The sequence below is a fragment of the Atractosteus spatula genome, chromosome 2 (genome assembly GCF_055471065.1).
Source record: "Atractosteus spatula isolate fAtrSpa1 chromosome 2, fAtrSpa1.hap1, whole genome shotgun sequence".
NCBI classification, from domain to species: domain Eukaryota; kingdom Metazoa; phylum Chordata; class Actinopteri; order Semionotiformes; family Lepisosteidae; genus Atractosteus; species Atractosteus spatula.
Window position 1 is genome coordinate 37,222,703 of NC_142707.1, and position 24,364 is coordinate 37,247,066.

Consider the following 24,364-nt stretch of genomic DNA (forward strand, 5'->3'; position numbering starts at 1 on the left):
TTAAGCATAACCTTTTCTGTGGTGTCATGGAACAATACAGTACATAGACAATACCTTGAAGTTGTTTTGTAAATTCTGAATTGGTAACATTAGCAATTTTCTGACCACTTTTTTCCAATTCAGGGTCACAGGGGGAGCCGGAACCTATCCTGGCAAGCAAAGGGCGCAAGGCAGGGCAAGACCTGGACGGGACATCAGTTCATCACAAGACAGACATAGACACAAAAACACACCTAGGGTCAGTTTTCCCAGAATTAAATTAACCTACCAGTATGTTTTTGGACTGTGGGAGGAAACCCATGAGAACATGGGGAGAACATGGGGAGAACTCCACACAGATAGCACCCGAGGTCTAAAATACTGTATAACCCAGAGCCCTAGAGCTGCAAGGCAGAAATGGTAACCAGTGTGCCACCATGCTGCCCTGAATTGATAACACTTTCTAAAAATGGTCATTAATTCTGAATTCCATAAGGTATTCATGTTTTATTTATTTTGTTATATGAAGTCACAATCCTAAAACATACAGAAAATGAAAATAAAAATAATAACATGCACAACAGCTAGAAAACAATGTCTACTATACAGTATGGTGAATAGGTAACATTCTCTAAAAAACACTTCAAAGTCACAATGAATTCCATCAGAATTCAGAGGATATAACAAATTCATACTTTATTCCTGTGATATTGTGTTAGAATTGTATGGTATTGAAAATAATGTATGTTATTATTGTGGTTATCACACTATTATTAGTGTTGTCAACTTTACAGTGTTGCTTTTCTGTAATAATATTCTGTTAACACGTGGTTAGCATTGGAAATGATAAGATCGGGATGATATTTGCTGGTAAATGATATGCATTTTTTTCATAGCTCATCTATCACGTTATTTCAAAACCATGAGGATTTACTCAGGTGTTGCCATAGCTACATTACTGTCCTGCATGGTGCTCATATTCTTCTTCAGTAATGAGGCAGAAGAAGAAGCACAAAGTAAGTTAATATTGTTTTTTACGATGAAGTAATCTTTTACTTTTACTTTTTCACACACTATGTGAAAAACTCCAAGTATAATCCAAATTAAACTGAAGCAGTGTAATTGACCTGCATGTCAAATACACAATTTTAAAATATTTCTTACAGATTTTTTACAATTTATAGGGCAACCCTTAAAACAAACACCTGTTTTCTCAAATAAGTAACTAAACTTAAACACTTTAGACAACAATATCTTTTGTGAAGCCTGAACCAAAGAGTTAGGACATGACAATTACATTCTGCTTTTGAAATAATTTAGCCATAGTCAGGACGTTGCATGGTACAGTACACAGTTTTATCTTATTTAGTTTTGACTGTTAAGTGTATAGAGTATGTAGAATACACACTGTATTACACACAGTTTCTGAAATAACTATATACAGGATATACTGTACATAAAAATACAATTATAAAACAAAATAACTAAAAACTGATCTACTTTAAGTCAAAATAAAATAAACTTAAAGCCTGGGAATACAAACTGAGACATACTTTAATAGACTGAAAGTTCACTGGTAATAAACTGAATTCTCTAACAAAGCTTTGAATTGCTTAAGATTCATGCACCATTTTTTCCTGTGTTCCTCTTGTGTTTTCAAGGCAACCTGAAAAAGATTGGGGATTCCATTATCTCCTCTGCTTTCCAAGAAAGTCTTCACATGGTAGACAGAGCTATTTTCAACACTTTGAAAGGGTATGACATTTTTCACTTCAAGGCTGCAATACATTAGTTCTTCAAGAAACAGTTAAATCTAGAAGCTGGTAGCTTAATTTTGACAATCATTGCTTGTGTAAATTCTCCTACTTGTTCATAGTATTTTTAATGTAAAATAAGCATTTAAATTCTATCTGGTCAGCAGATCATGATGTCATCCATCCATCCATTTTTTAACCAGTCCTTTGCATGGAAGCCAGAGTCTAACCCGGCAAGCAACAAGATCAAGGCAGGGAATGCTCTGGAACGGATGTCAGTCTATTGCAAGGCAGAAAGGCACACATACTGTAGAAGTATTCTCAACCAAGGGCCATGTTTTCCAGAAACGAATTAACCTTAAAGTTTTTAAACTGTAGAAAGAAACTGGAACACCTGGTGGACACCCACACGAAAAGAGGGAGGAACATATTAAGTCCATGCAGATAATACCTCAGGTCTGGAATTGAGCCCAGGTCCCTAGCGCTGAAGGCAGAAATGCTAACCACTGTGCCGCTATGCTGCCTGTAATTTTATCATCTTTGCAAGGAATTGATTTTGCCTTTATATTTGACATTCAGGAATCATAACCAAGGCACAGTCCAATCCCCAGTGCAGATGTTATCATTTTTCAAGCAAGCTGAACCAGAGACCCAAGAGATATCAAGAGCTGCAGAACTTTTAGAAACAACTTTACACATTTTAAAGAGCAGAGCACCTAAGAGAAGTAAAAGAACCATTATGATAAAAGGTGAGTACAGCTATATCTAATTATTTCTTACAGTTAAGTCAATTGTTAGTTAATTATTATTATGATAAGAGAATTTAACATCAATAATATCTATCTTCTTTGTACCAGTACAATTCTGAAAGTGTAATTTGTGTAACCTGAAGTGATCCTTCAAAGTAATTGCATTGAGGAAGTCTGTTCATATTCCTTTCTACATTTTACACAATACAAACCCAGCCCTGATCATTTCAAGACACACTTATCTGTATGTTGTTGTGCAGAAAATACATAGCTTAGATGTCTATTTGGGCAGTGGTCTATTACATAACTCCAAGATTTTTGTTTACTATGTTTTTGTAATTGTGTAACATTTTTAAAAGTATGAAACAGGGAACAGTCCTTCACATAAATTGCAGAGTGGCTTCTAATAATTCTAATATAATATAAAATTTAAACATTATAGAAACCATGTATTGCATAAACATTTTGCATAATTTTATGGTTTATGTTGTTAATATCAAATAATGTAATGATGATGTCTTTCTCATTTTTATATGAGCCCCTTTTGTGGAATGAGAGGGATATACAGTAGTTGACCCACAGACTTTTTTCACACCTCAACCTCTTAACTCTGTATCTCTTACATAGTTGTTATTGGCCACACAGTATCATTCCTAACTGCTTTCCTCTTGCACAAGTGCCACGTTTGGAGAGAAAGCATGGTATAGGCTGTCAGGGTGCTTTGCACTTTTTGATTGATCTCATCATGCTCATAGAGATACAGTATTAAGGGTCTTTGAAATGTTTCTATCCAATTCTCCTGATTTGAGGCTTTAAGCAACTTTAGTTGTTTTGAATGCTCCTTGGTCTTCATGGTTGGATATTTGCTTCTTGAAATTCACTTCTGAAATGATGGACCTTATAGAGATACAGTAGGTTTAAGCATTCTTAATTAATCCAAACCACTATTATTCAATTTTTGGAACTTTTTGGACTAAATGCAAGAAGTATTTTTATCTATCTCACATCTAATGCAGTGCATCACTCAGTCAATATCATCCCTACTATGATTTATAGCTATGTTATTTTATGCTGTGGAGCTTCTCAAGACGTTTAGTAACATAAATGGAACAAAGTACAATACAAGTAACAGTACAAAGGTCTGTGAAATTTGAGGCTTTTCTTGCATGAACATTTCCTTTTAGATTTAATCTAAAAATCTAAAAAAAATCTAAAAATTTAGATTTTCAATGGGGTTTTAGGTTCAGACATTGAACTGGGCATACCAAACACACAATTCCTTCTTATTCAGTCGTTTCTGCTCTGGACTTTCCTGGTACAACACCATCATGTCAATGATCACAAGCATTCTAGATCCTGAGGCAGGCAAACCATGATACCATCCTTAAGAGCAGGGATTTGGTAATTTTATTTGAAGGCAATAAAAATGTTTGGTTTTCATCATAAAAAATGTTTCTTATTGTGCCCCAAAGCTGTGAACTATCCCAAGAACGTTCTTTCAGTAGTTTTGTGAATAGTCCAGGTGCTCCTTGCCATTCCTGAGTCAAGCAGCAATGTTCCTTCTAGAGAAAACGGTTTCTCCCTTGATATCTTCCCATGAAAAACATTCTTATTTAGTATTTTCATGATTATTGAGGTATGAACACTGATATTAGCTTCAGAGAGAGTGGTTCTTGTTATTATTCAGGGATTCTTTGTTACATTATGGATGATTTTCCAGGTTAGTGTTTGGAAGATCTTGGCATGATGACAGTCCTCAATAGGGTTACAGTACCTTGAATAATATTTTTCATTTGTAGACTATACAGTACATTGAATTTGTAAGGATGGAGCACCAAAAGTTTAGAAATGGTTGTGTAACCCTGTCCAGGTGATGAAATTTGATTGTGACATGATGTGGTTCCACAGGTGAAGAGCAAACTCTCAAAGATTCTCACCATTATACAGGATAGGGGCTGCCCAAACTGAGTTGTTATTTGCTTGTTATGAATTTAAGCACTTGGTTCTAATTAACCCCTTAATTGTTGTTAGTAAACTAGGGATTCACTTATTATTTCACATACATTGATTCTTAATTATTCTTTTTTTCCACTTCATTTACCACTGCATCTAAAAAAAAAACATTGAAAACATTGAACTGTTGTTGGTTTAAGAAAGCACTATTTTGATACAACAAGGGTGTCATGATAAAAAAAAATAATTCCCAGTATTATATTGAGACAAAGGACAACTTTTTCCCTTATGATCATATTAAATACCATCTGCTTATTCTAGAAAAAGCTGCATTCCACCATTATGTTGTGTGCTGATTTTTCCAAATAACTTTCAATTTACACATTGTAACTATATACAGTAAAAATTTATAACCATCTACTAAACTAAGAATTAGCAAAAGGTTATCATGCAATAAAATTGCTTCTTCATGAACTAATTTATCAAGCCAAACATTAAGGCAGGTAGGAGAAGACAAAGAGACATGGAAATTATATGCTTAGTTGATTAGTACTACAGTATATGCCAGATAATGAATCCATTGTACTCTTGCGTTTACATTTTGCTATGGAAATTTTTTTTTGAAAGATCATCTTTCCATGGAGGACCTGAAGCTGATTGCAAACCTGTCTGGATGTCTTCCTTATATGCAGCCTCCTATTTGCCCAAATGGATATCTGGCTAGGAAATACAGAACTATCAGTGGAGCCTGCAACAACAGGTTTTTAATTACAATGATTCTGATGATTCTGACAGCATCCATTAGTCCATCCAGTTTCTAAACACTATATCCAACACAGAGCTGCAGAGGAGATGGAGCCTTATCCAGCAAAGCAAGAGACGCAAGGCAGGACACACCCAGGGTGGTGTGCCAGGCCATCACAGGACACACACCCTCACACCAGGGCTAATTTTCCCAGAAGCCAATTTAAGTAATATGTCTTGGGGCAGTGCAAGGAATCCAGAGCACCAAGAAACCCACAATAATTTGGGAAGAATATAAAACTCCATGCAGATAGCACCCCAAGAATTGAATCCACATGTGTGAGTGAGTGTGTGTGCCTTGTGATGGACTCTTGTCCTGATTGGGGTATATTCTCCCTTGCACCCCTGGTTTCTGGAAAGGTCATCTGCTCCCCCTTGACTTCCCCTCTTCTTTTGTATTGGCTAAAGCGGGTAGAAAAGGGATGGATACCTTGATGTAAGTTTTAAATTTTGAACTATTTGTCATAACATTCTGCTTGTGTTTTTTTAATGCTGGATTGCCTAGAACTTGTAAATGATACAGTATGTCAACAACCATCTAACACACCACCTAGGCTTTTTTAAAAAATAATTCATCTCATTTAGAGGTATCCTATACTGTATTTACAGTGTACGTTTTTGCTACAGTACCTGCACACAACTTTCTGTATGTCTACATTCACTGTCTTGTGTCAGTTATTTGTTCAGACTTAACCTATATCTTTTTAAATTTAATGTATTGCTCCTATAGTACTTCCTAATTATTTTATTTTTGCATGATTTGCAAAATTCTAGTTTACTATACTAGGCTGTAATAAAGATTATCAGTACAAATTAGAAAGTGCAAGTCTAGTAGAGATTCTTGTGTAACCACAGATCTATAGTCTGTTGTATATTCATTAAACAGTTCTTAATACAATGACATGAATGACCCAGAAAGCCTACCTTCCGTTTTAAAATTAATCTCTTTTTTAAATTTTTTATTAAAGTCAAAATACTTTTGAAAATCTAAAACCCATATTACTGTATATGCTTTCCTTGAACCCATGGTCTTGCTTTACTGTGCCTTTTTTAACAGGTAAACTATTTACTATTTACATTTATTTTTACCTCCTTTGAAATTTTAATACAGTATATACTGTAGCTCTCTTTGGGCTTTCTAATTCCCCTGTTATACACGTGCCTTTTAATGATTCTGTTCTGCGCTTCTAACAGAATATCTTTAAACTGCCACCATCCAATTCTCTTATTCCATATTCATGCTATTACATTCCACTTCTTGTAACCACTCTCAATCATTAGTGGTGTGTTTTTTCAGAAAATTTAAATATTTTTCTTGACTTTATTGTACAGTTTTAGTACATATGTCAATACATAACATATTATCACAATTCCCTGATGTTTTTTTCTCCATTGCTTAGTCTACAGTATCATTATTGTTTGAAAAGCCTACAGTACATCAAATAGTCTTTCTTACAAATTAGTTAGAAGCCAGTTGTTGGCCATACCTGTATCTACTATTTCTGTTCCCCCTGATGCGCTTATGTTTTTATTAATCCTATGATAACCACTTCTTCCTTAAAACATATCTTCCTTATTTTGTTATATAAGTCCGTAATATAACTTAGATATCATTTTCATGGTAGCATGCTCCCCATCCTACTTTTTTATTTGCCCATTTTTTTTTAATTCACAGCTTTATCTGCTTTATTTTTGATGAAAGATAATTTTTTCATGTTTCAAAGTTTAAATAACTTGAGTTCAATTCAGAAATTCATTAGTTGAGAATTAATCTAATGTATCGCAATACTTAGAATGCAGCACAAGGTTATGATTTTTCAATGTGATGAATTCCTAATTCCTAAAACCAAACTGCCAATGACTGGTGCTAATCTCAGGTACGTCCTCCTCCAGAAACCACTCCCAGTGGGGGGCAGCCAGCACTGCTCTGGCCCGATGGCTTTCTGCGGAATACGAAGATGGGCATAACCAACCTAAGGGCTGGAATGCTGGATTGTTGTACAATGGCTTTCCACTTCCTCCAGTAAGTATAAAATAATAAATATCTGCTTTGAAATTTTATATTAAAGGTAATCTGAATCACTGTTCATTAAAAATAAACACAAGGCCAAATTTACTCCAAATTATAGAGAACAATAATACTGTCATATTTATTCCAAACAAACCTGAGGTAGTAAAATACAGTAAATCTGAAACATTTTTCTGTAAAAAAGCATCGTGTCATGAAAGAGAAGACATTGGTTTAGTTCACAATCAAGAAGAAAAATAAGTACAGTAGCATATAATATGCAACTCTCACACAGTACTTACAGTAGCTAACTTTCAAATAATAATAATAAAAAGACTGTATACTGTATGTTTCTTTAAGCACCCCTAATGGTGCTCAGATGAAGCAATACAGTATGACAGCTCTCCGACTGTCATCACAAATCAATTTCACACAAAAGGTAAATGCAGATTAACATACTGTAGATGAAAGCCATTCTTTAGTAGGATCTAAGGTTTGTTTTAAAAAAGTAATCGCTGTAAGTATACAGTACTGTACCTCACATCTGATTATTTAACCTGCCCTGTCAACTGTTAGTAAATGACTACAAATCAGCAGATAAAGTACTAGTGAAACAACAAAGAAGGGCAGCAGGTTGAATATTCTAGAAAACTATTTTAAGAATTATTTGGTTAAAAACATGCACTTCATTAACATTTGAAAGACATTTCATTCTGACTGAAATCTCATAATTGATAACTTCAAATGAGAAAATATTTTATTTCTAACAAAAATAAAACCTTTGGAAAATAGTGTGGACATCATTACAAGAAAATCCTACTGTCAGTAGAGCTCAAAGTGATATTATTTTAATTTAGTTTCTGTTTGATATTTGAAAAAAAATAACTGAAGTGCATTTTGGTTTATTCATGTATTGCTGTATGTGTGTTGATTACTAATGCAATTGTTTTCTCATGGGTTGCTTTTCCCTCATCAGTTATCAAATGGATTAACTGGAGCTGAATTTAACAGCTCTTAGTTTAAAAACAGTCTGATCTCCATTTATCTGTCTGTCAGTGGAAGAGAGGCAAATTTCTGGGGAAAGAAATGAGAGCACAAATCTTCCCTTTAGCATACATTTTCTGTTATAAGGTCCAAACCACATATGCATTGTTTTGAGGAAAGAATAACTAAAACTGTGCTCTGTTAAAAGGACTTACATACTGTAGCTTAAAATAAAATGACATTCCTAGCTTAACTATTCTCCTTTTCCTTCACGGAATGTCTTTGTTAATTATCTGTTTTATGGTGTGTCAATTATCTTAGCTTGTTAATTAATTACCATGTAATGTATTAATAATAATATTATTCTGATGTTGTATAATGCTTTATTATTTCTATAATCTATAATGACAAAACCTTTGAACTAATATAATTAAAAATAATGTTAGAATCCTAAGACTTCAGGATTCTAACACCAATCACAATTAGTGAAAAAAGAGAAGCCTATTATATGTAAATATATACATTTATATGTTCTTTAATTATATTTCTTGAATATATATAAACAGGTCAGGGATGTAAGCAACAATATAATGCAAACTTCAAATGACCAGATTGTGGAAGATGACTCCTATTCCCAAATGATTGTTGACTGGGGCCAATACATAGACCATGATATTTCATTCACCCCTCAGACCACAATCAAAGCCAGTTTTGTGGAAGGAGTGGATTGTCAAAATACATGTGAAAACTTAAATCCTTGTTTTCCTATTAAGGTAGGTCTTCCATTAAAAATAAAAGGCACCACAATAACACAATAACGTTTAAGCCTTTTAAAGTAGTTTTGTTTCATATATTTACATTTAGAGAACATTAATATTCAATACAAATTAAGAAACAAACAAAAGTAAATTGTTGAAGACATGACATAGTTTCCTGGCATAAAGATGATCTATATAATTTATTGATTTTAAAGTATTCAAAAGCATAGGTACTCTTTAAAGACAGAAAAAGCAAACAATTAAATAATAAGGTCACTAGAGTGGTAGTGCAAGGAAATGTGTACATTACAGTATGTTCTGAAAAGTCTTGGGTGTAATTCAAATAAATGAAAGTCCTACCATAGTACAGTACTAAATCTTTTTAACTTTCAGGCCAAATTATTATGCTATTTCCACTAATTTTATCCAAATTATTACACTGAGAACCTTCATTTATTAATTTATGGCTTAAACGCTATCTCCATTTCATAATATAACAGTAGATACTCAAAGGTCTTAAATAAGTTTGTGATATTACCGTATATTAAGAGGATCACAATTAAAAAAAAAAACTACTGTATAAAACATTTGATATTATATTGTATTACAGGCAGCAACCAAGCCTTTTTTTCTGTGATATTTGAATTAAATGATGAGATTTCTAAAAGAGCTATGATGCTGGATTTTAAGTAAATGTTTCTAATGTATGCATAGAAACATTTTCAACCATGCAATGATAAATTTAGTCTAATCTCAATTAACAAGACCAAGGGAAAGCTAGAATGTGATAATTCTATATTAGGAGCTTTTGTTCCTGATGATTTTATGTCATTTAAGTTACACATTCAGGCTTTTCATTCAGTAATGCATACCAGGTGTGAAAGATCTTTACCTTCTGGTAAAGACTTTAAGGACCTTCATACTGTATCATTGCTCTTTTCAAGCCAGCTAGTGTAAGACCTCTTCCTTAGAGATAATATTATTACAGAGTGCTTATCTAATTCAGGTGCCGCAGTCTACTCCACGGGGTTAGCTAAAGACAATCTGTTTCTCTTCCCTCTCTTATAACAGGGATTACTTTTTATTCCATGAGTCTGAGAATATCTGAGGCCCTTTAGTTAAGACATGTCCCACTATTCCTCTAACATGTCTTACACCCCATAAAAGATTATTTACAGTGATTTGTGCTTGATGTCTTTTAATTTTAACTCACAAGCATAGGACAGTCTGTTGACGCTTTAAACCCAAATCTTTTTAAAATACAGTATTGTACTCCCTTGAGTTGCTTGTCATTTGCCAGGCTGAGCTCAATAACCTGCAGCTGTCATCTCTCTTGTTTATACTTTTATACCAATTACAGATGTACTGTAATTGTGTAGAAAATGTCTATTTTTGCTTCTGTACAGCAACCTCTAGTGGCTATCTTCTTGTCATTACATCCTTTCCAGTCTGACACTTTGTCCTATTAAAACATTCCTTGCTAGACTGAAGGAGAATACAGTACTTCATAGTGGTCAAAATAAACATTCAATTGAATGTCTCTTTTAGAAACACATCCCTTTGCAGATCATATAACAATAAGCCTTTCATTCCAAAACACAAAACACAAAACATAATCAGAAAGTAAGCTAATGAGTCACTGTCATTGACATTTGGAGATGTTCAATACATTTACTGAGAGCAGAGGATGAAAGAAGGCTGTTATTAAAGGAATATCCTAGTGTAAATACAATGGCAGTAAACATTTTACTTAAAATATGCTTTGTATCTCTACATAACTTCCAAAAATTTAAATAATGCAGAAATAATATTTCAAAATCAATTATTTTGTCTCTTACACACAGATTCCACCGAATGACTCATTTTCTGGAACGAGAGACTGTTTACCTTTTTTCCGTTCTTCTCCTGCCTGCTTCACTGGTGATGAGGCTGTGCTCTTTGAAGATTTCAAAATGTTACCTCAAAGGCAGCAGATGAATGCCCTCAGCTCCTTCTTGGATGCCTCTACAGTTTATGGCAATAGCCCATCCATGGTGAGCAAGCTTCGGAACTTTTCAAGTCAAGAGGGCCTTCTTGCTGTGAACACAAAATTCACAGATAGTGGGCTCTCATACTTACCTTTCGTGAGTAAAACCCCCTCTCCGTGTGCACAAGACCCAAGGGATCCTGGTGGTGAAAGGATTGAATGCTTCATGGCTGGAGACACTAGGTCAAGTGAAGTAATCTCCCTGTCTGTTTTGCACACTCTTTGGGTCAGAGAACATAATCGGATTGCTAAAGCTCTAAAAAAGCGAAACCATCATTGGACTGCAGAGACTACATACCAGGAGACCCGCAAAATCATTGGAGCTTTGCATCAGGTTGGTCACACTCCTAATTCTGGCCTTGTCATGCAAAATTAGTACTGTATATTGCTAATTGGTCATCTTCTATAAGCTATTTTATTTACAAAATGAGTAATCCAATTTATTTCTATTCAGTTTATTTTTAAAATATACTTAAAACAAATCTAGTGAAATAATTGTTTCTTGCAATGAAGTGTTTACTTCATCTATATTTAAAGTATTGAAATAATAAGAGGTATCAACAATGACCCTTAGGATTCTATTACTATGCTAATATGAAGCACTCTTTTGACCATAATCTTTTAGTCACTTGTCTAAAACCCAAGGATACCAATGTATGTGGGAGCAGAAAAACAACATGAGATAACCAGTAACCAGTGCAGGAAAGAGGAAGTAGAGAAACAGACATGTATTTTTCACTGGATTTCCTTATATTTCATAATTTCATAGCCCTGCTTCCTATATAGTTTGCAGCTTCTCTGCTCCAAATACAGTATCTCTCAGTACTCCCCTTAGTCTTCTCTGACCTACAGTACATTAATTCCAATCCCAATCCCAAACCAATCTTTCTTTCTTCAGTCGGTCTTTCTTACTTTTCTTTGTTCTACACAAGACAAAAAGATTACCTACTAATGTGACTTCATAATTATAAAAACTGCACATATAAACTTGCTGAAATATTAAATAAGTATCATACTATCCACTACTTCACAGCTTCAGAGACTAGGGTTCGATACTGGTGTGCATGTGTGGAATGTGTATTTCTTCCCCATATACAGTACTGTACCCCATAGTGGTTTCCTCTTACCTCCAAAAAACATCTTATGTTTGACTTACTGACATACTGTAGGATGGATGGATGCAGACTGAGCCCAGCAATACCCATTTCTATACTCCTTTGAACACATTTACAGTACATTACTACAAGAGACTAAAATATCTTGCATCTTAGAAAAATATGTGCTGAGAAATGCTTAATTTATCTACTGTATATACTGTAGTAAAAAAGAAAAAACAAATTCACATTTTCATATTTTATATTCAATAATATGGAAAAAAAGAAAAGATCATGTTAACATATACTGTATTAACATCCATAAAAATGGATGTAATTTATCTAAGTATCGTAGTTCTTATCTCCATAATTCCAAATGGTGTTTTTTTAATATCTGACATTTTCTTGTAGAACAACTTTTGTTTTCTTCCTCACAAATCGATTCTGTCATTTGATTACAATGCTGTAACAAAGCATTACATGTGAGGGACTTTAATCCAACATCATGTCAAAAAGTAAATTATATATTTCCCGTATCCATCATACTTGGTTTAAACAAAAACCCAGTATTACGTCTGACTGATATTTATCTTTTTTTACTGTACCAAAGATTACATTATGCACTTCTTTGGTTAAAGCATTTAGAACATGATTAATGCTGCTCTTATAAAAACAATGCAAGTCAATATAAAATATGCTGTAAGATTAATTTAGTTCATTAATATCTGCTGCTTTTGAAAATTACTTTTGTTTACATAGATAGAAATTTAACAATAAAGCTATATCATAGTATAAATGAATTAAAATCAGTGTTTTATTTTTTTAAATCAATTGTTATAAATGAAGTAGACAATTCAAGGGAAATATAATTAATTTATCTTGATGTATCTTAAAAATATTTTAAAGATGTACTTAACATCTTAAAGCTTAACTGCACTTCCTTTTATAGAATAAAACACAGAAATGTAATTACTTAGATGTAGAACAACAGAAATTTAATTAATTAGATGAAATAACAAATAACAGTTTTGGCTAGGGGAGGAAATTAAGGTGAGGGTAGGACATTTTTAAAAGATACTAAAGAGAACCAGGGGTGAGCAGGAAATTGTAAAAGCCTAAAGTGGGCATCTACTCTTCACAGAATACCTTAAGCAGTATGTGTTATACTGTACATCGTAAGTAATATTGCTTATGAAAGGTATATTCTATTACAGAATAAAAAATAAAGCAGAACAAGAAAAAGCAGCTGCAATAAAAGATAAAGAAGAATGTTTACAGTTTTTTTTTCTATTTTGCATCAATATGTTTAAAAATATCATGGTGTAGCGCTGATTCTAACCAACCATCAATGCACATTCTTTCTAATTTGTGATACTTCTTTCCCATTTTCAATTAAGCTGACATTACCTGTTTTGCTTTAGGAACTTTTCTCTACAACAACTTTCTCAGAACTTCAAAACAAGTTAACACTGTGATCTGTCAAATCAGATTTAGTTGTGCAGCAAAATGCCGTGCAGCAAGCTGTTCAGTTCACATAAATAAGGGTTTGCACATTCCACTAATAATCCACTAATATTGCAGTAAAAGGCCTTTAACAAACCAGCACAGTAATAATTCCAAGTACTTTAAGGCACACTTACACCCATTTATCCTCATCCATAGTTTGCCCATCCACATGGTGTCAGGCAAAGGTAAAAATGTTTACTGTTGGCCTCAAGCTCAACTCAGTTCAATGAAATTGAACTGATCCCTTCATCACATCCTCCTAAAGATTACTGCACTACATACTGTAACTGTAAAGGTACATGGTTTATGTTCATTTTAAGAATATTCATTGTTATAATAGAAAACTGCAATACTTTATTATCTTCTTTTCATGTGTTATTTGGTACTGTATATTTATTTTTTATTTGTAGTGTATGATATATACTGTACTGTATGTAATTCCTGAGATCATCCATCTTTGTTTTTCACTGTAAGGTCTACAGTTTTTTTTTGTAGTACAGCCACATATTGCAACATACTGTAATACAGTACATACAGTAAGTGTTAAACAGTATGCCTGCAGTGCACTGCAAAGAGAAAAAAAACTATTCCTCCACAAAAAAATTAACTTTCCTCATGGAAATTATTTTGGGAATAATCAAATGGGATTTTTATTTTGTTTTAAAAAGAAATGACTAAATTCAGATTGTTCAAGTTGAAGGTCATTTTTAATGTATGGATTGCTACTTTCTCAAAAAACATTCAACACATTTAAGCGATCACCACAGAGAACTTTAAGAAGATACAACATCAATAAGGAACAAAATACCTTTAAATCTTCTAGCTGCTTTATCCAATGCAAGCTCACAAGGAAACCAACGTCTATTCTGGCGAGCAACAGGTGCAGGTTGGGATACACCTTAGATGGGAGGCCAGTCTATTGCAGGGCTCACACAGACACAGACCAGTGTGTCTTTGGACTGTGGGAGGAAACCAGAGCACCTGGAAGAAACCCATATGAACACATGAACACAGAGAGAACATACAAACTACACACAGATAGCACCCCAGGTCTGGAATTGAACCAAGGGCACCAGTGATGTGAGGCAACCAGTCCTCCTCTGTGCCACCCTTGTTTGTTTGTAGCAGATACAATTTATTCAATGTGATTATGTTCTGCACATTGTATGTCTTCTGCATAAGACTACTTAAATGCATGTTTTCCCCCAACAAATAAGTTTTAAAACATCTTAGTCTAACGTGTGTTTGATATACTGTACAGTATATTTACAGTATGACTTACTGTAGAGTTGTGATCAATTTGTATTTTGAAACTTAGCTTGGAGAACTTTGTTTACAGTATTTGCATTTTTCATTATCTGCAGATAGTTCAGCAATATATCCCCCGTGACTAAGCAGGGCCTGGTGAAGAGGGCTTGTTCTATGCTGTAGGCTGTGAGCCTGTAAGTGCTACAGCAGAAATATGAATTGATATGATTTTTGCTCTTTATTTCTCCTTTCAGTGTGGAATTCACCTCTACTTGTTCCTTTTGCAGCCAATCTATTCCCACACCTTCTCACTCTTAACTTTTCATAATAGAGTAGACTGAAAGGCATTCGAATGAAGCAGAGGAGTTTTGCAACAGTTTTTACTTAACAAAAACAAAATATAGACTGATTTGTGTCTTAGGCAGAAAACCGTGGACATCACAAAAGGTTAGGGTACATATGCTAAATTAACATTCAAACCCATTATCTAATTAAAAGAGTTTACAAACCCAAGAGGTTTACAACTGGGGAGGTTTTTTTTTTTCTGTGAACAATGTGAATATTTCATATTGAAAAATTATGTTCACTATCTGTCCATCACGTGTCTTCCATTTTATAGTAATGATTGGATCCGACATGGAATTAACATAACAGTAAAAAAAAAACAGTATTTATTTCTCTGTGGGACTCAGACTCCTCTCAGCCAGAAGTAATACAATACATGTACTGTACAGTAGCTCAGCAAGCATACATGGCTATGGCCACCAGCAATGCCTAAGGCCACTCCAGTGCTTCCCAGATGCTTTGAGTTCATGTCAGGTTCATAGGGTGGCTGAACCATCACATGCATGTTGTGCCATGTCAGGATAGTCTGATAAATGCATGCATGTAGACGGTTACACATTTACAATGGCAAAACCATTGTTTCTATAGCATTGCATGGTTAAGGAGACACTAACCACGATCTCCATTGATGCTGTATTGTAGCTCATGCCATGTTACACTTCCATCGCCAAACCAGTCCTTCTTTTCCATTTCAACATCTTACACTACAGAAGAAAGGGTCCTCCATTTCCCTATGGCATCCTGTCTTCTACTCTGCGGCAGTTGTTGAATTTTGGTTCAGTTATTATTATTGCTCTTATTCGCTAGCTTGTACCCACAGTCACAGGGACAGCAAAATGAAAACATTGCCACATCTAAAGTTGCAAGTGTGCATACCATTCTAATATATATTTCAAGGTGTAAAATATGCATGTGGACGAAATGCACTTTTCACCTTTGGTTAATGGATTATTCTGATATGCAGTGAATTAAATATTTCTTTCTGATAATTTTACTGTGCGTATATACTTCTGAGGAAATGTTGGAACAAAAATTATTAGTTACATTATTTATGACTCTCAGTATGTGTTACGTACAGTATATCTGTCCATCTGTCCATTTCAGGATCACGTGGGAGTATGTCAGGTATGTCAGTATGTCAGGGGAGCTGGGGTCTATCACCCCAGCAAGCAACTGGCACAAGGTGGGGAACACCCGGAATGGGATGTCAATCTCAGTCACAGACACAGACACGCACATACTCACACAAGGTCCAAATTTCCCATTTTAACCTACCAGTATGCTTTTGGACTGTGGTTGGAAACCAGAAAACCCAAAGGAAAACCACACAAATATGTGGAGAACATACAGTATAAGCTCCACACAGATAGCACCCCTAGTCTGGAATGAAACTCGAGCCTTAGCGATGTGGGCAGCATTGCTAATCACGCATCACTGAGCTACCTCAGTATGTTTTGTGTAATTCATACTGTAATGCACAATTCAGTTTTCATAAGGGGATTTTGATTGTAGAATGGTAAATTGACTTATTTCATATCATTTAGCATTGGAACATTTCAGAATTAAAAAAAAAATCCTATGTAACTTAAGATACCTACTATTGCAGATGAAATAATGTAACAACTGCTGCACCATACCTAAATATGTGCTCTGTACAGTATTGTACTTTATCTACTAGGGCTGAAAAATACATGCCTCTATTTTGACACCCACAAAGACCATACTTAATGTGCATTAAAAAAGCATCGCGATTTCTAGCAAGGCAGATTGCAAAGAATGTTGCCAGAAAAAAAATCTTAAGGATTAAAAAACAATGTTGTCACCTACATTTTGCATTTTGTCCTATTTGGGAAATCGGTAATTATAGAAAGTACACCCAGTAATTATACCTACGAAATACATTATTAATATGTATGACACTTGGGGGGGGTGCAGGAGTTTCACCTTTATCAGATAGGGAACAATTATGATAACCTCAAATCCATACATAAAACAGAGAAATTACTACAGCAACTAACTTCTCTTTTCTCTTTGAAGATTATAACCTTCAGGGATTATGTCCCCAAAATTATTGGAGCTGATGCCTTTGATCAGTACATTGGTGTCTATGGAGGATATGATTCTTCTCTCAATCCTACAGTTTCCAATGTGTTTGCAACAGCAGCTTTCCGGTTTGGCCATGCAACTGTTTCACCGGTCACACATAGACTGGATGAGAAATATCAGGAGCATAACAATTTCTCATCTGTGAGTCTACATGAGACATTTTTCAGTCCTTGGAGACTGATTAAGGAAGGTATGCTTAAACGTCTTTGACATGTTTCTTCACCAAATCTAACAGAACTCTAAGATAATTTCTATCCAATGGAGAAAAATGCAATACTGATACGTTTTTTTCCCTCATAGCACTATTTCACTTTTATTTCATTGGTGTAAGGAAGAAAGGATATTTTACCCATATAAATTATTTTTTCTTGACATTTCTCTATTGTGTGAAATCAACTTTTGAGAAACTTTGAGAAAGGCATACATAACTATTTTTATTTTACTGTAAATTGAACTCATTAAATATAGTCTAATTGAGAACAACATCTTTTTTAAAATGCTTTAGAACGATGTGTCATCTTGAACTCAAAACGGTGCCACAAAAGAAATGACCAGCTCTGAAAGACCTGGTTCTGTTCAAGTTGTAATGATTACCTTAGTTCACAGTATGTGTAATAATACTGAGCAACAACTGATTGATTTGAGTTGGTGTTACTTCTGGAAAATCAATTCCCTTTTTCTCAAACAAGTTTTTCAAAATTATCATATATTATCATAACATACACCCACTAATTATACTGAGTTCAAATCATGATGTTTTGGGTGATTTAAAAAGAATTAAGAAATTAGGTATTTATGTAATCCTAATGTTTATTTTGCTAGTGTTGTATATTTTATTTGTGCTCTGTCCCATACTGTGCTGCTCTTGGTTTTACACTTGATTTACCATGATAGATGACATGCCAAGCAAGCTTATCTTTTGAAAAGAGCCTGATGATAAGAAACCAGCAGGAACATGTCCAATACATTTGGACACAGTTTCACCAATGTAATTTATTTTATAAATAACACGTAAGTGTGTAATTATATATTTTGATTCCCTTATAAAATGTCCTCATTTCGGGCTTTGAGAACCCTTCTCACAGGGTGTTTTGCTCACATATTAATTAGAATGAGAGATATGATTCCAACAACAAAAACAGAAAAGAATGCTGAGCTTGAAATTACAAGGAAATATATACATATATAATGTGAACTACTTATTGAGGGGTTCAAAAAGCCACCCATTGATCTTACTGCATTTCTTTTTTCTGGTAGGTGGACTCGATCCAGTAATAAGAGGTCTAATGGTGAAGCCTGCAGTGGTTGTAACTCCAGACCACTTAATGAATGAAGAGCTGACAAAGAAACTGTTTGTGCTTTCCAGCCCTGGAGCTCTTGACTTGGCATCCTTAAATTTGCAGCGCGGCCGTGATCATGGGCTTCCAGGTCTGTTGCTCAGTCTTCTACCTCCTGGAGCTGAGTAAAATTACTGTCTTATGTGGAGATGAGAATCTTTTAATAGGCAATTCTGTAGGCAGTTTTCTTTACACAGAGGTTTTGAGTACTTTTTTTTGCAAAGTTATAGCAATTTCATTCTCTTTGTTTTATTTATTTTAAGACCCCCCCTAATGTATAATGCAATATTTCCTAATGGCAGTTGGCAATTAAAAAAAGTTCAAGATTGTTGTTTGAATATAAATGCCCCCAGATGATCACACTAGCACTGTATGATATTTAATTGCATGACTGATAAATAAGATCTGATTGCTTTCTTGAAAAACCATCTGGATGTGAAATGGACACTTTTTAGAAAAAAAAACAAAACAAAACCACATCAGAATTCAATGATACTGTATGTAAACAAAGTGACTTCAGAGAGGTTGACATTCTAGATTTGTCCTGTCATTACTAGTGCGGTCCTCATGAGCCCTCAAGAGTTCTCATTTTTTCTTTATTTACAGTATTAATAGATGCTGTTGGTAATGCTGATGCCTCCCATTTCTTGGGTCTTGGGTTTGATTCTGGCCTAGGGCACACTGTGTGGAGCTTACATATTGTTCTTGTGTCCAAGCTAATGGATGTCTCTTAAGTGACATCTTACCTGATATCAAAAGATATACTACAGTATGTAGGTTAGTTGGCATCAGTAAATTGCATGCTTATGTACAGTACCATATGTACAGGGTGTAATCCCACTTTGTGCTATGTGATTCTGAGATAGACATTATGGTGCTTTTTCCCTTAGAATGGATAATTACTAAAAAAATCATTATAAATGTAATATACTTACAGTATATCTTTTCAAAAGAGAAAAACAAACATAAATTAAATTCATAACAGACTTCACTTGCCAGGGATTACACACGCAAGTACTGTACGATCTAAGGCTGCCTTTAATAAAGTATGTTTATTTTTTGGACACATACTGTACATATATAATGTTTACTTATGAGACTTCACTCTGTTGTTTCAGGAAGGTCCTACATTTTCTCCACAGTTAGGGATTTATTTTGGTAAATGTTTTCATACTGTATATCTAAGATTTGTTTTGGAAGAATCTTGCAGGATTAGTAAAAGCACTTTAACACGTTGAGAGTTAGAGCTGGTATCTTTTTAATATCTGGATCTCAGCGAATCACTCACTCACACACACACACACAGAACTGTAGCCATGTAGCCGAGCAGTTTGCTGGCAACATTCCCACTCGCTTTAATCCACATACTCTTCTCCAAAGACTCAGTTCCAAGCTCCATAGGTTCCATAGATGGTTGGTGGTGTCTTTCCCACTCTCCATGTATTGCAGCACATATCAGAGGATATGATGCCTAGACATCAGAAACAGACCGACAACTGGAAGACTTTAGCTGTCACTCAATCAATGTTCCACCAAAAGGTTAGGTGAGCAAGGAGGGCAAATCACTTCCTATTGCTTTCTGGGGAATGTGGTTCAGACAATAACCTACATAATGTCATCATTTACCATCTCTGTAACAGCCAGTTTGCAAACCATAAAAATAAAGCTTTATTTACTCTTTACGATGAATGCTTTCAGTAAGCCAAGTTCTGTGGGTCTTAGTAATGAACTTGTGTTTAACAATTAGGGGAGCACTGGTTGTGTCACCACTGAAACAAAATTTGCTGAATAAATAGTTAATATCTGAATAGCATGGCATTTAAAACATATTATCGTCGCCTATGTATTTAGCAGCATTTTTTTTTTCAGTACAAATGTTTTTCTTCCTCAGTTTGTTTTGGACATTTATGTTATGTTAGTTAGAAAGTCAAAGCTATAAGCACTATAGTTTGTTAGATATACTGGTAGACACTTTTTTAGTGTAGTTGCTGTTCCAAAACAGAAAACCTTCTTGTATTTGTTCTTTAAAAGAAAATAATCTGCACTATGCTTTCTTGTTGGTTACTGGGAATTTGACGATTGGGCAATTTTCCTTGAATTTCATGATGTTGCCTTTCTGGTGTGAACTGCAAACTTCAGGGTCAATTTGATCAACCTCTGTCCCACTGAAATACTACTCCACTGGCCCTAATTTCACATTTTACATCACTGTGGAATCCCCCTGGGCTTAGTGAACAGCTACAGCATCTGATATTTTCCGGGAGTCTGTGTTAAAAATAGGTACAACAAGGAAAGATGATTGAGGGGGAATACACACGGAACTTTTCAGTTCTTCATTTCAGTTCAGGTATAAATCATAAACTCGTCTTCCTTCAGTAATGCAGATTACATAGTCTCAATGCCAATTGTTGCTGGTTTTCATAATTGATTATGGGTTGATTGTATTCCCCATTGCAGGTAGGAAACAATAAAAATAATTATTTATTTGATGTGGGTTATGGGTCCTTTATGTTGAAGATTTGGATTTCAAATGAAGTTTTGTTACTGCATTTTAGAAAATTGAATGTAATGTCATCATGTTATACCTGTTTTTATTTTTTGTGCTCTGACACAAAGTAAGCAGATAAATAGTAGGTAATTTAGATGGCTTGAAATAGATTTCTACTTTACGCCAGCTCTACGCCAGCAGCCATATCACCCTGCAACTCACAACTGACAGCCCACTGAAGCTAAGCAGGTGTGAGCCTGGTCAGTACCTGGATGGGAGACCTCCTAGGAAAAACTAAGGTTTTAGTGGGGCCAGCAGGGGGCGCTCACCCTGCAGTCCATGTGGGTTCTAATGCCCCGGTATAGTGACGGAGACACTATACTGTAAACAGGCGCCGTCCTTTGGATGAGATGTAAAACCGAGGTCCTGACTTTCTGTGGTCATTAAAGATCCCAGGGTGTTTCTCGAAAAGAGTAGGGGTGTAACTCTGGCATCCTGGCCAAATTTTCCATTGGCCCTTCCTAATCATGGCCTCCTAATAATCCCTATCTATGAATTGGTTTCATTACTCTGCTCTCCTCCCCACTAATAGCTGATGTGTGGTGAGCGTTCTGGCGCATTATGGCTGCCGTCGCATCATCCAGGTGGGGCTGCACATTGGTGGTGGTGGAGGGGAGTCCCCATTACCTGTAAAGCGCTTTGAGTGGAGTGTCCCGAAAAGCGCTATATAAGTGTAAGCAATTATTATTATTATTATTATTACTTTGACACAACTTTATCTAAATATAGTAGTTTCCAATTTTGTCGAAACAGGTTTGGAAACTGTTAAAAATAGTGTGATAAAGTGTACCATGGCCATATAATTGATTAATATGTGTAGTTCTTTACAAATAAATGCACTCACAACATTTTTATCCTTAATTAGATCTACCAACATTTTTTGTGTTGAGATGCCCCAGTGAGGAAGATGCATTATGTATTATTTATTTTCAAAATAGTTTTATCTTGTTGGAGCTCATCAGTATAAAAAGTACATTTATTGAAACAGTTTCATACTTATATCAGAATTTTTCTTAGAAATATCCTTTGGATTGTAATGGTTTTTTTCAGTAATAGTAATTTAATTATTTATTAATAAAATCAGATATCTATTTGTGGTCTCTAATCCATTTTTGTTTATTGCCACAATTAAATCTGTGGGTATTTAGTCCTTTCATGTTGTTCATATTGCTTACTTGACAGAAAATTATTGTATATGACATTTTTTCCTGGTGTCTGTTTCAGGTTACAATGCCTGGAGGAAATTCTGTGGATTTCCTACACTGGAGTCTCAGGCTGATCTACACACTGTTATAAGTAATGCAAGCATAGTTCAGCGGATAATGGATGTATATGGGCATCCCAGCAACATTGATGTTTGGTTAGGTGGGCTAGTGGAGGATATTTTACCTGGTGCCAGAACTGGTCCACTATTTGCATGCTTAATTGGAAAACAGATGAAAATGCTACAAGAAGGAGATTGGTAATTTGGAATGTGAATATACCTATATACAGTAAACACCTTAGACGTTCCTTGGAAGCGAGATTATCAATTTTGTATTACACACATTTTGCTGTTGCTTCGTACTTCTCTATGTCTGCTGTCAATGTCTCCTTCATTTTCTGGATCACATTTTTATCTTGATTTTAGGGACAAAAAATTAGAAAACAACATGTTTTTCTTAAACAGATAGCTTTAAAATGGAAATAAAACAAGCATTTAAGAAGCATAGCATCAGATTTATTTACATCTCAACCTTTAAAAACCTGTCTGTGACAAGAAATTAAGAATATAATAACGTGCTGAAGATGCACTAAAAAATGAAAAAAAATGTATATAAATGCATCTGCTCTCAAATTCTGGTAAAGAAAAGAAGCTATTTTTGTAAGGTGCAAGACTAGAGTATGTGCTTGTTATTGCATCGCCATAATTCAGGAGGTGAATATTATTCTTGTAGAGCCCTTTGATTTCAAATGTTACAGTATGTGTATTTTTTAAAACAGTTTTTTTTTGTTTCTGTAGGTTTTGGTGGGAAAACTCTGGTGTATTTACACAGACCCAAAGAGAAGAACTTGAGAAACATTCTCTCTCACGAGTTATTTGTGACAACAGTGGAGTCACAGAGGTCTCCCTTGACCCTTTCAGATTGGGAAGATACCCTGAGGACTTTTTTCCTTGTGATCAAATACCTGGAATGAACCTTGATGCTTGGCAGGAAAACCTCAATGAAGGTTAGCTTCAAGATTATTATAAGTATAAAAAATGACTATTGCATTAACTGTTGTAAAGTGCTCATTTAATTCTTGGAATAATATAAAATAACCTGTTAATTGACCCAAATCAGTGCATGCAGCTTTTAATTGTCATATTTCAACATTTATGACCCTTCACTGTTAACTTTCAAGTATGTCTAATTATAGTATACAAAGGAACAAGTAATAGGTTTATTCCATGCTGAAAAAAAGAAGAAAGAAAACACAACGTTTCGGCAGTGGAGCCTTCTGAACTAATTATTGTATATGTATTCAATCAAACTGTTGTTCAGAATCAATACTATAATGGTCAAGTTTTTAATGTGTTTTTATTGCAAAACTGATATACAGATTGATGAGATTGGGATTATTGATTTTTACAATTTAACATCACAATTAATAATGGCACACAGACAATGTATGGTCCCCTTTGCAGTAGTATTTTGTCCTGAGATTCTTTTGAAGGGAAACATCAAATAACCCATAAAATCAAGAAATGAAAAGAGCCCTCCAATAGGTGAGCTGACTTAATCAGGAGAATGATCAGGAGAATGATCAATTCTTAATCTCAAAGTGATCGTAACTTTGGTTACCGTCTGGAAGGTGCAGAGGAAATATTCTGTACAGAAAATGGCTGGAGTGGTGACCCTCCTCTGTGCAAAGGTAAACTACTTTTCATTTTCTTTTCTGCAAATCTCTTCTAATCTTTTAGAACTAGATAGTAACTCATCCTCAGAGATATGCAGTATATTTTTCTTCACACATACAATAATTAAAGAGGATAAACCCATTAACTATCATTTTACTTCATCATTTTACAGAATACATTTTGCATTTTTTTATTGAAAAACATTGATGGTTTGGAGACTTACTGAATTGATGACATTGTGACATCAGCACTGAAATGAACAACATTTTAGTCACATTCCAGGT

The 24,364-nt window shown here is 34.7% G+C and overlaps 1 protein-coding gene across 1 annotated transcript; it reads left to right on the forward strand.

Moving 5' to 3' along the window:
* Window positions 1–901: 901 nt before the first annotated feature.
* On the forward strand, window positions 902–23,415 carry tpo (thyroid peroxidase). Its single transcript, XM_088936037.1, has 11 exons — window positions 902–995; window positions 1,641–1,734; window positions 2,313–2,482; window positions 5,063–5,195; window positions 7,133–7,262; window positions 8,798–9,004; window positions 10,834–11,349; window positions 17,246–17,504; window positions 18,572–18,742; window positions 22,424–22,661; window positions 23,202–23,415. The coding sequence occupies exons 1-11, from the start codon at window positions 902–904 to the stop codon at window positions 23,413–23,415; spliced, it is 2,226 nt and encodes a 741-aa protein (XP_088792163.1).
* Window positions 23,416–24,364: the final 949 nt, after the last annotated feature.